At 36.8% G+C, this 13,669-nt stretch overlaps 1 protein-coding gene across 1 annotated transcript in view; it reads right to left on the bottom strand.

Moving 5' to 3' along the window:
- LOC109079301 (fibrillin-2-like) overlaps positions 1 to 13,669 on the bottom strand; it is a 140,049-nt gene that overhangs the window by 16,225 nt on the left and 110,155 nt on the right. Inside the window, exons 48-53 of the mRNA XM_042731953.1 lie at positions 13,430 to 13,636; positions 10,562 to 10,687; positions 10,336 to 10,458; positions 3,433 to 3,549; positions 3,146 to 3,274; positions 365 to 484 (exon numbers count right to left, since the gene is read on the bottom strand). Coding sequence (XP_042587887.1) covers positions 365 to 484; positions 3,146 to 3,274; positions 3,433 to 3,549; positions 10,336 to 10,458; positions 10,562 to 10,687; positions 13,430 to 13,636 — 822 coding nt within the window. The remainder of the gene's footprint in view (positions 1 to 364; positions 485 to 3,145; positions 3,275 to 3,432; positions 3,550 to 10,335; positions 10,459 to 10,561; positions 10,688 to 13,429; positions 13,637 to 13,669) is intronic.

Raw genomic sequence — 13,669 nt, 5'->3', positions numbered from 1 at the left:
GACACATGCTTTTAAACATTGGTTCCTTCATTGTGCAATGCAAACTGGACTTTGAGTTCTTGAAGAGCCCTTTATCTGGGCCACACGGTCGCGACCGAGGAAACGCTGCTGGGAAAAGGGGGAAAAAGAGCTGGTGTCCTTATCAGACTAAGAAGCCATCCCCTCCGACCTCTTCTTCCAACCATTTTGCTGGCTAACGTTCAGTCACTGGAGAACAAACTGTGGGCGTGCATCTCATACCAACAAGAAACAATGGACTTTGTTTGGGGAAACAATGGGGAAGGTGTGTGTGTGTGTGTGTACTGACCCACACATTCATTCCAGTGCTGGTGCTGTGTGTGTGTGTGTGTGTGTGTGTACTTACCCACACACTGGTTCCAGTGCTGGTGCTGTGTGTATCCGTCTGGACAGCTGCAGCGGAAGCCACCTGCAACATTCTGACAGCCGAACTGACAGCTGTGATCAACCGCGCACTCATCTACATCTGACCCAGACAGAAACAGCAGTTCAGCTCACAAACTGCACCCCAAGGTTATTTCCGTAAAGCAAAACTAAAACAAAGATGAAAATGACTGACCAAAAGTCATTTTTGTAAACTGAAACATAATTTTTTTTTTCAAAATAATTGAAAAATTAAAACAAAACCAAACTAAGAACAGTTACTGAAAAAATTAAATAAAATAATAATTATCAAATATAAATAATCGTTTTCATAATCATTACGTTCTCACCTGTGGCAGAAAAACATGTAACATAAGCAATCAAAACCAACATTAAGGTGGTGCTTTGAAGAGAAATAGACATGCAGCACAACATGGTGATTAACAGAAAAAGATGAGAATGTGCATCCTCTCTGTAAACAATACAAAACTTCCACCTTCATCTTGTGAACAATCTGCTAGACTATTTTAAACAAATGTGCAAACACCAAATCATACACATGCTTATAATTCTTCATAAATGAAAAGAACATATTCAAGGCCTTAACTGTTAAATGCACTTGCCTTTCCTGAAACCTGCAGTGTACAGTGGTGTGAAAAAGTTTTTGCCCCCTTCCTGTTTTTTTTTTTTTTTTTTTTTTTTTTTTTTGCATATTTGTCACACTTAAAAGATTCAGATCATCAAACAAATTTTAATATTACACAAAGATAACCCGAGTAAAAAAAAAAAAAAAAATCATGCTTCTATCAATTATGGCAAGTCATCCAGGTCCTGAAGCTGCCCCAGACCATCACACTACCTTCACCATGTTTGACTGTTGGTATGATGTTCTTTTTATGAAATGCTGTGTTGGTTTTACACCAGATGTAATGGGACACACACCTTCCAAAAAGTTCAACTTTTGTTGCATAAGGTCACAGAATATTTCCCAAAAAGTCTTGGGGATAATCAAGATGTTTTTTGGCAAATGTGAGACGAGCCTTTGTGTTCTTTTTGGTCAGCAATTGATTTTGCCTTGGAACTCTCCCATGGATGCCATTTTTGCCCAGTCACTTTCTTATTGTTGAATCATGTGAGGCCTGTAGTTCTTTAGATGTTGTTCTGGGTTCTTTTATGACCTCCTGGTTGAGTCGTTGTTGAGCTCTTGGAGTAATTTTGGTAGGCCGGCCACTCCTGGGAAGGTTCTGCACTGTTCCAAGTGTTCTCCATTTGTGGATAATGGCTCAGACCGTGGTTCGCTGTAGTCCCAAAGCCTTAGAAATGGCTTTATAACCCTTTTCAGACTTGATACACGTCAACTATTTTGTTTCTCATCTGTTCGTGAATTTCTTTAGATTGCAGCATGATAAGTTGCTCTTTAAGCATGCTTCACTTTATCAGACAGGTTCTATTTCTTGATTCAACAGGTCTGGCAGTAATCAGGCCTGGGTTTGGCTAGTGAAATTTAACAGCTTTCTAAAATAATGTGGTTAATCACAGTTCTTTCAACATTTCACAAGAGGGGGCAATTAATTTTTCACGTAGGTGCAGGTAGGTTTGGAAAGCTCTTTTCCCTTAATAAATGAAATTATCATTTAAAAAACTGCATTTTGTATTTACTTGCATTATCTTCGTGTATTATCAAAATTTGATTGATGATCTGAATTTTGCAGTTATTTGTGCAACAAATATGCAAAAAAAATGTAAAAAACGGAAGGGGCAAAAACCTTTTCACGGCACTGTATATGTAGCTGTTTGCCCTTTGTAGAAGCATTAAAACTTATAAAATAATGACATGTAGGCTACAGAAAGTGAGCAAAGAGCGCTCCCTAAGCTGTCATTCACTTCAGCTGCAGTGCTGAATGGCTATAATGCGCAATGCTGCAAATTGAATTGTAAATATAGAAATCCTGATGGTCTTCAGACAGAACATGAACACAAATAAGCACGGGAGCGTTTGAAGAAAGCTGCCTATCAGCGGGTACTGCATAAGTTATCTGGTAATTCTGCTAACGTTAATCACTAAACCTAAAGCTGAATCTGAACTTTATAAAAACTAAATATAAATATGTTCACAAAATAAACTAAACTAAAACTAACAAAATTATTAATAAAACATAATAAAAACAAAACTGAATTTTATAGCAAATTTGAATTTCAATTTAGAATTTAAAAATTTGAAACTATAATAACCTTGCAATACACACCTGTAACATTCAGGCATGCTCACATATTCCCATATAGCAATCTTTTTTCTGAACGACATAGATATGGGGATTGTTAGGAGGCCATCATGGTCAGAGGCCAATGGGCAAATTTGGCCAGGATACCGAGGTCATAACTCAACTCTGTTCGAAAAACATCCTGGGGTTTTCAGTGACCACAGAGAGTCAGGACCGTTAAACGTCTCATCCAAAGGAAGGTGCTTGTTTACAGTTTAGTGTCCCCGTCACTGTATTGGGATGCTAGGACCCACACAGACCACAGGGTGAGTGCCCCCTGCTGGCCTCACTAACACCTCTTCCAACAGCAACCTAGTTTTCCCAGGAGTCTCCCATCCAGCTACTGACCAGCTCAACCCTGCTCAGCTTCAGTGGGTGACCAGTCAGCTGCTGGCATTTACAGTCTTACAGTGATCTTACATTTAGGCTACACACAAATGAAGGAAAACTTAAGAAAACAGAAGAATTCAGTGAAAACATTTGAATCACACACAGAGGCGTACCGTCACAGCTGAGGCCGAGAGAGTCCAGACTGAAGCCCTGTGGACACTCACAGCTGAAGCTGCCCACTGAATTCAGACAGACGCCCCGCTGGCCACACGGACCCCCCGCAGACAGACACTCATTAACATCTGAGTGAAGACAGAAAGAAACATCACAGGAGGTCACACTTCCTGACTGATGTTCTGCTTCAGTTACGATGATCAATGTAATGTTGTAATGCTTTCAAACACGGCTTGTGTTTTAGTCATGCAGTGTTGTTAAAGGGTCATCTGAAGGTGTGTGTCACCTCTGCAGGCTGTGTGATGCTGGCTGAAGCCCGCTGGACACTTGCAGGTGAATCCACCGATGGTGTTGACGCAGGAGAACTGACAGTTGTGTCGTCCGCTCTGACATTCATCCACATCTACAAGTCAAACCACTGCTTTCACTCTTTCACAGCTGAACATCTCAAGGACATTTCTGCACACCACGGTCTAAAACGGCTTACTATTATGGTAAGTAAATGAAGCAGACTGCTCAGTCATCAACTAACAATTCATTCCTCAAAGACACCACCATTGCTGTATCAGACACACAATGCACTCATTCATATCTATAAAGAAAATATACTGACTAATAAATAAATACTGACACACCAAAGCAGTAACGAAGCATTGACTCTAACTGAAAATACAGTAGGTAGACATCCAAAACGTTACTTCTACCGCCGCTCGTACCGCCGCCGCGGCGATGCAAAGTGCATTTGCAGCTTTTGACCGCTGAGTGGCGCTTTAATCACAAGTTTTCAAACAAGCGCATCAAAGCACATTTTCGCAGTTTTGACTCGCTGATGTGTTACATTTGACGGCTGCAGTCAGAGAAAATGAAAGAAAAACACTATAGTTAAAATATTTAATATTCAGAGATGAAAGTTTGGTAATTATGAAGTTATGTGCATTTCTTAGAACGAATTCAAGCAGGATAAATGTCAAGCCTGTGCCTGAGCCTGTGCTTATATTTTCTCTAAGCTACACAGTATTACACCATATTTTAGATTTTACACATTTAATAGGTTTGCAGTATTATTTATATAATATGAATTATGTGTTATATTATTCAAAATAAATTGTGGCTTACTTTGCATCGTAGCATTAAAAGTGGTAGCCTATTTTAGTGAGCTAGGCTACATGGATTTATATGCAAAATGTCAATATTCTCATATATTAGGCCTATATTTTAATTTATATTTTAAAATTCCTTTAATAAAACAACATGCATTTTTGTTATTCGTTACCTGTCCTTTATTTTGACAGACAACTTCTTGGGAAAATATATTTGTCTGTAGACTGATTAAGAAATTGTTGCGTGTTTTATAAATTATTTTCTTTATTTTAGTAAAACGTGAGGCACTGTATAATTTCGTTCCCATTATTTAGGCCTAATTAAAACAAGAAACGAATAAATTAAACCTGCACAATTTAGCTAAATCATTGAAATTCTAAAGAATGGACGGATTAATAAAACGATTAAACTCAAGTTCTCTCATTATAATCACCAAACTGCAAATGATGTAAAAAAGAGCTTCATTAATAGACAACTTCAGTGATTTTACGTTACTTGCTTGCATATAATTTAAGTAAAAAAAAATAAAATTGCAGCCGCATTTAAATGTAGGTGTGTAAAATGTCTGCGTGCAAGATTTGCGCGGCACGAGTGATGCTGAGTGCACACGCAGCATTTATTCTCATTTGTTTTATCTTTATTACAAATCTTGTTTGGTTTTATTTTGGATAATTGCATGTAAAAAATTATTTACGTTGTAATGCATATGCAAAATGTGAATAATTATTCATATTTAAGTGTTTGTGCGAAAATTATTAATGCGCATGCAGGACAGGGAGGCGCCCTCTAGATCACTTGAATTTTTTCCTTATAATGAATTAACTTAAAATTGTGGTGTCTCACATACATGATAAATATATCTACAGAAAGCTTGAAATGTCTTTTAAACGAATCAATTCAGAACGAAAGCATTGTGTAATCTGTGAAGGTTGTATGTCTCTTTAAAGGCGCGTCCATGTGGAGAGAGTCAGCACTGTGAATTTCATCTTGCAGCCGACAAGAAAACATTTGTTTATTAATAAATAATTAAAATGTCTCCTTTTTTACAATTGTTGGGCTACTTCTGCCTGTGCTTTGGGGCAAACGTAATGCATGTGCTTGAGCGCGGAATATATTAAGGCTCATTATGGATTATATATGTAAATTTAATATAAACCTCTGATTAGTTGAATAATGACAAATGAACGACTAGTTACTAGAAAAATCTTACATGGGAGGCAGACCTATTAAATAGCCTCTAGACATCTCTGTTAAAGTTTTTAAAGCATTTTATATGCGTTTGCATAAATTCTTCTTTCAGAACGTCTGTAATGGAGAGATACCTTAACACTGATTTTTCCTCTGAAACACAAAAACGAAAATTGAAATAAAACTGATATTTTTTTTTTGAGAATGGCCAACCCTTCTCTGCAGATATTGTTGCTTCTGGTTTGTGCATTGTAAATAGGCTACCAAAATAAATAAATAAATAATAATAATGTCTCCAAAAACTCCAAAATGTTTTTGACATGTCTGTAACGCATGTGTATTCCCAAATCTAAAAATGTATGTAAAACATCATAGACGGATCATACTGATGTCTGGACTCTGTTTGGGATTTATAAAAAAACACAAAGAGATGGTTCAATATATGGTTATGAAAAGGCTACATTCTGTGAGAATTTATATTTCATAGTCTAAAAAAAATATTGTTTAGACGAAACAAAATAAAATTAACGCAACAGTTTGCGAATTTGACGAGTCCTATCTAAACCTGTTCTGCAAGTTTGATACCCTCATAAGACACTGTCCATATGAAAGAGCAAGAGATTCACACCTTTATCTCGACCCCCACAAGCTATACAGAACTACCCCCCAACCCCCTCCAGCTGAACTGAACTCGGTCTGTTTTTTGGCTGTGAGGAACGGTGCTCTCATGTTACTGGGCTGAAACATACCTGTACTCACAGCAGCCCTGCTCTTTTTATTCATTATTTTCCCGCAGCCCATATTATTGTTTTCACAAGACCATGATAATAACAAATTATCAATTGATAATTAATCATTATTTTACGAAAATCATTGTTATTTGTGAACGTAGCGTTTGCGGAAGGCTTTAAGACCAAGCGGAGTCCTCCGTCAGCTGCTCCCGCTTCACAGCGCGCGTGACTCGCGCTAACTGCGCCCAGCTTCAAAGTCCGCCACAGCGCGCGTGACTAGTAAGTTTGAGCGAATACAACTTACTGATCATGAGCCCAACATTTAGCAAGGCAGGAAAACATTCAGTCTACCTGAAGGAAGATGTATTTCATTGTAAGTTAATGCTGTTATATAGAGAGTTAAATGGAGAGAGAGAGAGAGAGAGAGAGAGAGAAAAAACCCGTGTTGGCTATTCCTAAACTTGGAGCTCATTATATTTAAGTACAAATCCAAACACCAGAAGCAAACTCTTAGTGTTCTTTCATTGAAAAGTATGCATTTTGTTTATTCACAGGCTATATGGTTGAAATAATATTTTAGTTAAAAACTTTAAGTGCCATAGTTTTAAAAAAAAATACTTTATTGGCTAACGTTTCATAGACCTTCTGTTGTTACGCTTTAAAATCACATAACATTTGTTACTTCACAGTATTTTCACCTCCTAAATCACTAACCTATAAAAAGTCACAATTCTATAATGGTAAAATTTACTCAGGCCGATGGCACTTTTAAATACTTAGAGCTGATTCGTTTCATCCTCCACATCTTATTGAGAACATACCATTTGGTCAATTCCAACGTTTACGCCGTATTTGTGATGATAATGCTGATTTTGAGAGACAGGCGGACAATATGTCAGAACGGTTCATAAAAAGAGCTTAAAAATCAGATACTGTTGCTCGTGCACGGTCTAGAGCTCAATTATTAAAACATGCCGACACCCTTATTAAGAAGGTACACAAAACAGACACTCAGTCTCGCCCTTTTTTTGTCACACAATATAGCATGGAGGCTAGACATATCAAATGGATTATTTTAGATAACTGGGCCATTATCAAGTCTGATCCTGTACTTCAACAGATTTTTCCGCAACCTCCGTTGGTGTCGTATCGTAGAGCTCCGACACTTCCTGATAAATTGGTTCATAGTTATCTTCCTCCTGAGATAAAAGAAGAAAATTGGCTCAAGAGACCCATTGGTTTATATCGATGTATGAATTGTCCTCATTGCAGTAACATTATCCCATCAAAAAACTTTGTGGATTTTAAATCCAATAAAATATACAAAATCAGAGATTTTATTAACTGCAACACCACCTTTATTATATATCGTTTATCTTGCCCATGTAAGAATGTATTTTATGTAGGCAGAACCAAGAGACGTTTGCGTGATCGATTAGCTGAACATAATTATGCTATTCTTACCAATAATCCAGATTACCATATGGCCACACATTTCTTACATAAACATAACAAAAATGATTCTTTACTAAAATTGAGGTTTTAGAACATGTTAGACCTTTAAATAGAGGTGGCGATAGGATTCGTAAACTGAGTCAACGGGAGTCATTTTGGATCCATCGTTTGAATGCACTTAATTACCCAGGGTTGAATGAGGATATAGAGTTCAAATGTTTTTTATGATATAGTCTGGGGTTACATTCAATTTGTATTAACTACATTTATCATTGTTTTGTGTTACTTTAATATTATCATATGTATGTATCTGTTTATGTATATGTATGTGTGTATATATATGTGTATATATATATGTATGTATATATGTATGTATATATATATGTATGTATATGTGTATGTGTATATATGTATTTATATATTTTTTTTTTTTTTTTGTCCTTTACTTTTTAGTTTTCTGATCTCATACACCTGATTACCCGTATGTTGATATCGAAATTAATTAGTCCACTAATTGCTTATTTATGATGGGAGTGGTTTGGAGTATTTTTATGTGTGAGCACACTAATTGTGATTATCACTTTGCCCTGAGGAAGACCATTGCGGTTGAAACATGTTGGCTTTTTAATTTTGATATTGACAATACCACAATAAAGGCTTTTTAACGTTTACCTTCTCCACCTGAATTCTTTTTGAGTGCCTGGGACCTGTGATTTTTTTTGGCACTTTTAAATACGTTTTTGTTTTTTTTTAGAATAATTGTAGCTTACATAAATGTAGCTTACAAAGGTGAAGCAAAACAAATATGAATAATATTTGGATCGTCCCTCATTTTTTCCCTTATTTTCTTAAAGAATAAACACTTATTTTCTACAAGAATAAACATGATAACATATTATTAATTCATATAAATAATTTAAGCAATTAAAACCTGATAACATATTATTAATTCATAGAAATAATTTAAGCATTTAAAACCTTTTTTTAAAAAACTTGAACTTCAATACTATTAAACTGACTTTAAAATCTCAAGGAGTTTATAAGTTAAAAAGGGTAAAATGTCACAGTGCATGTTAAATGCCTAAATGAACTTGTGTTAACAATATAATTAGAACTAACAATATAATTCGATTTTTTTTTAATGAACAATTCCTGTATAAAATGGGACAGCAACCTTTATAGCAAACATTTTTAAATCGTCCACAGCTGAGCAACGTGCGAGGCAGGTTGAGCATGCGAAGTGAATGTGCTGCACAAAGTCATTTTCAGAGGCAATGAAAATAAAAAAAACCCTGGATAGCCTAGATTAGGCCCAGACTCTGTTCCTAAGTATATAATAATTATAATTACCCCACAGTAACAAATTTTAACCGATTAATCGCCTATTTTCGTTTGCTGCATGTATTTTATTTTATTTTATTTTATTTTATTTTTTTATTTTATTTTATTTATTTTATTTTATTTATTTATTTTTTTTAAAACATGCTAAAAAAATTAATTAAGTTTGTGAGAGGAAAAAAATATATAAGTCATGTGGAAGTTGCATTTTATTAAATTCAGAAATAATAACGGCTGGCCTAATAATGTAATAATGTGCCAAAAGGATATTTTTAGTTCCCTTCACTTTACAACAAATCCTTTTAATTTAATAAATTTATCAGAACAGAACGATAATTACAAATATATAATTCTAATGGATAAATAAAATTGCAGTATATAATAATATAGATGAATAATAAAATATATAAAAATAAATGAATAATAATATAAAGCGAACCATAAGGTAAGGTTGGGCTCTCATTCGGGAGAAATCCAAACGTTTCCATATTCGTGATGTTGCCTATTTCAAGCTTAACTATTATTAATTAGGAAAAATAGGCTTTGTAGTTCACGCGTGTTTCAGTATCGACGAAAAAAAAAAAAAAAAAAATCATAATTAACAAAAATATGCCAAAGTGGACCGCTGCTCGTGCTGAATGGCACGGTGAACGGCTACTGTTTCCAATGAATGTGCGCGAGGCACCAACGCGATCAAACAGCTGAAACAGAAAATACTCAAGTTTTGGTCACACAGTAAAGGCATAATTAAAAAATTGCAAAGTGTCAGCAGTTTGAAAAATCAAGAATAATAACAGAATTAATAATAATTATTGCTAAATGCTGGACCGTTCTCATTTTGATCTGCAAATGGAACCTTAAGGATTTTTTTTTTAAACCAAGAATGAACCGAAATGAAAACATTTAGCTTTTTATCCATATATATAGGCCTTATATTTAATGACTGTTTAATAATAATAGCAAGCATAAGATCCTTTGTGTAAAGTCAAGTTTCTTTTAATTTTTGATGAGTACACTATAGCCTAAGACTATCCTACATTTTGAAATTAACTCACTGTACATTTTTTTAATGGTTTTTAAAGATGTTACAATGTTATATCATAATGTTATTGTTGTTTTACCTCCTCCTTTTATCTCATTTTACAATTACATTCAGTTCGCAATCCGTCCCTTTGCGCCACCTGGTGGTAGTTTCGCGAATGAATTTAACACGCAGCTGACTTGCGGCGGTACGCGCGGCGGTAGTACCCATTTTGGTTGTCTACCATCTGTAACTTAACAAAGGAAAACCTCACATTTCTGAGATTGCTGTGTAGATCTTGTGTTATGCACAGAATATTAGTAAGATGAGAAGTGAGAGTCCTCCTCTTCCTCACCTCGACAGGTCCTGCTGTCGTCCTGCAGCGTGTAACCCCGCGGACAGGAACACGCATAGCTGCCCTCCGTATTCTTACAGATGAAGTTACAGGGCTTCGGGGACAAACCGCATTCATCCAAATCTGACAAACATTCACACAATTATCACAAGGAATATCCAACTTTAATGCTCCTATACCTCACATGGATTTGAATGAGTGAGGGTGCTGAGTGTTACTGGCGCACCGACGCATGCGGTTCCTGCGGCAGAGGCGATGTATCCTAGCTTACAGTGGCATCTGTAAGAGCCCATGATGTTGATACAGACACCGTTGGCACAAACACCTGGAATCAGCTTACACTCATTTATATCTGTGGGCAGACAAAGAGCTTTACTGACAACTAAAGTCTTAAAAGATAATCTCACATGCTGTGATAACAGGGATTTCTGACAAATGAAGCACACATGGAACTGACTGAATGAAGTGCTACACACATATACGCCCTGTTTCTCTGCTTCCGCCGCTGTCCCATAATAAAATCAGAGATCAAAGAATGTCTCCTATTTTTTAGGTCTAGGACTTTTTTCTCTGCTTCCGCCGCTGTCCCATAATAAAATCAGAGATCAAAGAATGTCTCCTATTTTTTAGGTCTAGGTTTGAGAGTCTTTAAAGCTGCAGTCCACATGTTTTGCCTCTTTGTCGGGCATCTCTGTTTTGAAGCAATTGCAGTTATTATCTTCACTACGTGGGTTGTGCTCTGGCTCGGCTCCAGTGCAGTTGAATCTTGATGTTTTGAGGAGTATGTGGCTGTCAGTCACCGCCCCAGTGTGGCTACTGTACTTACAGTAGTAATCACAGATTTCTGCTTGGAAGTTTAACCCAAATAAGAATTTTCCCCCCGGATATTGTCATCTGTAAGTCACTGAGCAACTGAGGAAAAAAAAACATTACAATAAATCACGCTACCAATGGTGATTAAATATAATAATTGCTTAGCTCATATCACATAAAACCATGCAAATTATTATTATCATACTTTGTTCTCAAATTGTCAATATTAAAAACATCAGCTGTGACTACGTGTACAGGTGCTAGTCATACAATAAGAATATCATCAAAAAGTTGATTTATTTCACTAATTTCATTCAAAAGGTGAAACTTGTATATTATATTTATTCATTACACACAGACTGATATATTTCAAATGTTTATTTCTTTTAATTTTGATGATTTAACTGACAACTAAGGAAAATCCCAAATTCAGTATCTCAGAAAATTGAATATTACTTAAGACCAATACAAAGAAAGGATTTTTAGAAATCTGGCCAAGAAAAGTATGTGAAAAGTATGAGCAATGTACAGCACTCAATACTTAGTTGGGGCTCCTTTTGTTGAATTACTGCAGCAACGGCGTGGCATGGAGTGGATCAGTTGTGGCACTTCAGGTGTTATGAGAGCCCAGGTTGCTCTGATACTCAGTCTTTCTGCATTCTTGGGTCTGGCATATCACATCTTCCTCTCACTACCCCACAGATTTTCTATGGGGTTAAGGTCAGGCGATTTTTTGCTGGCCAATTAAGAACAGGGATACCATGGTCCTTAAACCAGGTACTGGTAGCTTTGGCACTGTGTGCAGGTGCCAAGTCCTGTTGGAAAATGAAATCTGCATCTCCATAAAGTTGGTCAGCAGCAGGAAGCATGAAGTGATACGGCTGCGTTGACCTTGGACCTCAGAAAACACAGTGGATCAACACCAGCAGATCATGGCACCCCAAACCATCACTGACTGTGGAAACTTTAACTGGTCAAGTCATTGTGTGCCTCTCCTCTCTTCCCCTTGAGACTTGGACCCCTGTAGGCCTAAATTTACTTTCATCAGAGCACTAACTTTGGACCACTCAGCAGCAGTCCAGTCCTTTTTTGAAGCGAGACGCTTCTGACGCTGTCTGTTGTTCAAGAGTGTCTTGACACAAGGAATGCTCAGCTGAAAACCCATGTCTTGCATACGTCTGTGTGTAGTGGTTCTTGAAGCACTGACTCCAGCTGCAGTCCACTCTTTGTGAATCTCCCCCACATGGAATGGGTTTTGTTTCACAATCCTCTTGCGGTTATCCCTATTGCTTGTACACATCTTTTCCTTCCCTTCGCCTCTCTATTAATTTGGACACAGAGCTCTGTGAACAGCCAGTCTCTTTTGCAATGACCTTTTGTGTCTTGCCCTCCTTGTGCAAGGTGTCAATGGTCGTCTTTTGGTCAACTGTCAAGTCAGAAGTCTTCCCCATGGTTGTGTAGCCTACAGAACTAGACTGAGAGACCATTTAAAGGCCTTTGCAGGTGTTTTGAGTTAATTACTGATTAGAGTGTGGCACCAGATGTGTTCAATATTGAACCTTTTCACAATATTCTAATTTTCTGAGATACTGAATTTGGGATTTTCCTTAGTTGTCAGTTATAATCATCAAAACTAAAAGAAATAAACATTTGAAATATATCAGTCTGTGTGTAATGAATGAATATAATATACAAGTTTCACTTTTTGAATGGAATTAGTGAAATAAATCAACTTTTTGATGATATTCTAATTATATGACCAGCACCTGTACATTAGCATTACCTATAGTTTTCAATTTCTGTACTGTCTAATCTCTAATTGTCATACCATTTCATATAAACAAATTGTTCTTTTAAACGCAAAAAGCAAATTATGGTTCTTTAGAACTGGTTCTCTTTGAAATCCAATCCGCCATCAAAATGATAAATGTAATTATTCCAGCTGCTGTGAGAAAAGGCTGTAAATGATCCGCCATGCGATATAGCTGGGACTCCTTCTTTAGGTTTACAGATGTGATGTAATGATGCAAAGACGCACGGTGGCAAGCTTGTATTTCCCGCAGAAACCTACCACTACCACTCAAATGAGAAAACATTATTACAAGCTCTGTTGTGAATCGGGCTAAGGTAAGGAGATAATTTTGAACACTGGCTGGTTATGTACTTTCTCATAATTTGATTTTGGATAATTCGCAACCAAAAACAATTAAATAAACCAAACTGCAGTTTTGAATAAACTATTGGTAAGGCTGGTCATGAGTGTGATTTTCAGTGTCTGCACCTGTTCCATCAGTGGTGTAGCCGTGGCCATATGGACAGAGTTTCCTGTAGCTGGCAGTGGCAGGAGGTGGGCAGAGCTCACACGGGTCCCTCCACCCACGGCCTCCATTACAGCAGCACTGAGACCTGCTGACAGGAACACCACTGCTGGACCACATCTGACACATGCTGTGCATAACCTCCGTGAAACAAAAGCCTTTCCTGTAATCTGAGAGCAAAACATCACAACACTCATCGATTC

The sequence above is a fragment of the Cyprinus carpio genome, chromosome B10 (genome assembly GCF_018340385.1).
Source record: "Cyprinus carpio isolate SPL01 chromosome B10, ASM1834038v1, whole genome shotgun sequence".
In the NCBI taxonomy this organism is placed as follows: domain Eukaryota; kingdom Metazoa; phylum Chordata; class Actinopteri; order Cypriniformes; family Cyprinidae; genus Cyprinus; species Cyprinus carpio.
This window is presented reverse-complemented; position numbering and strand designations above follow the sequence as displayed.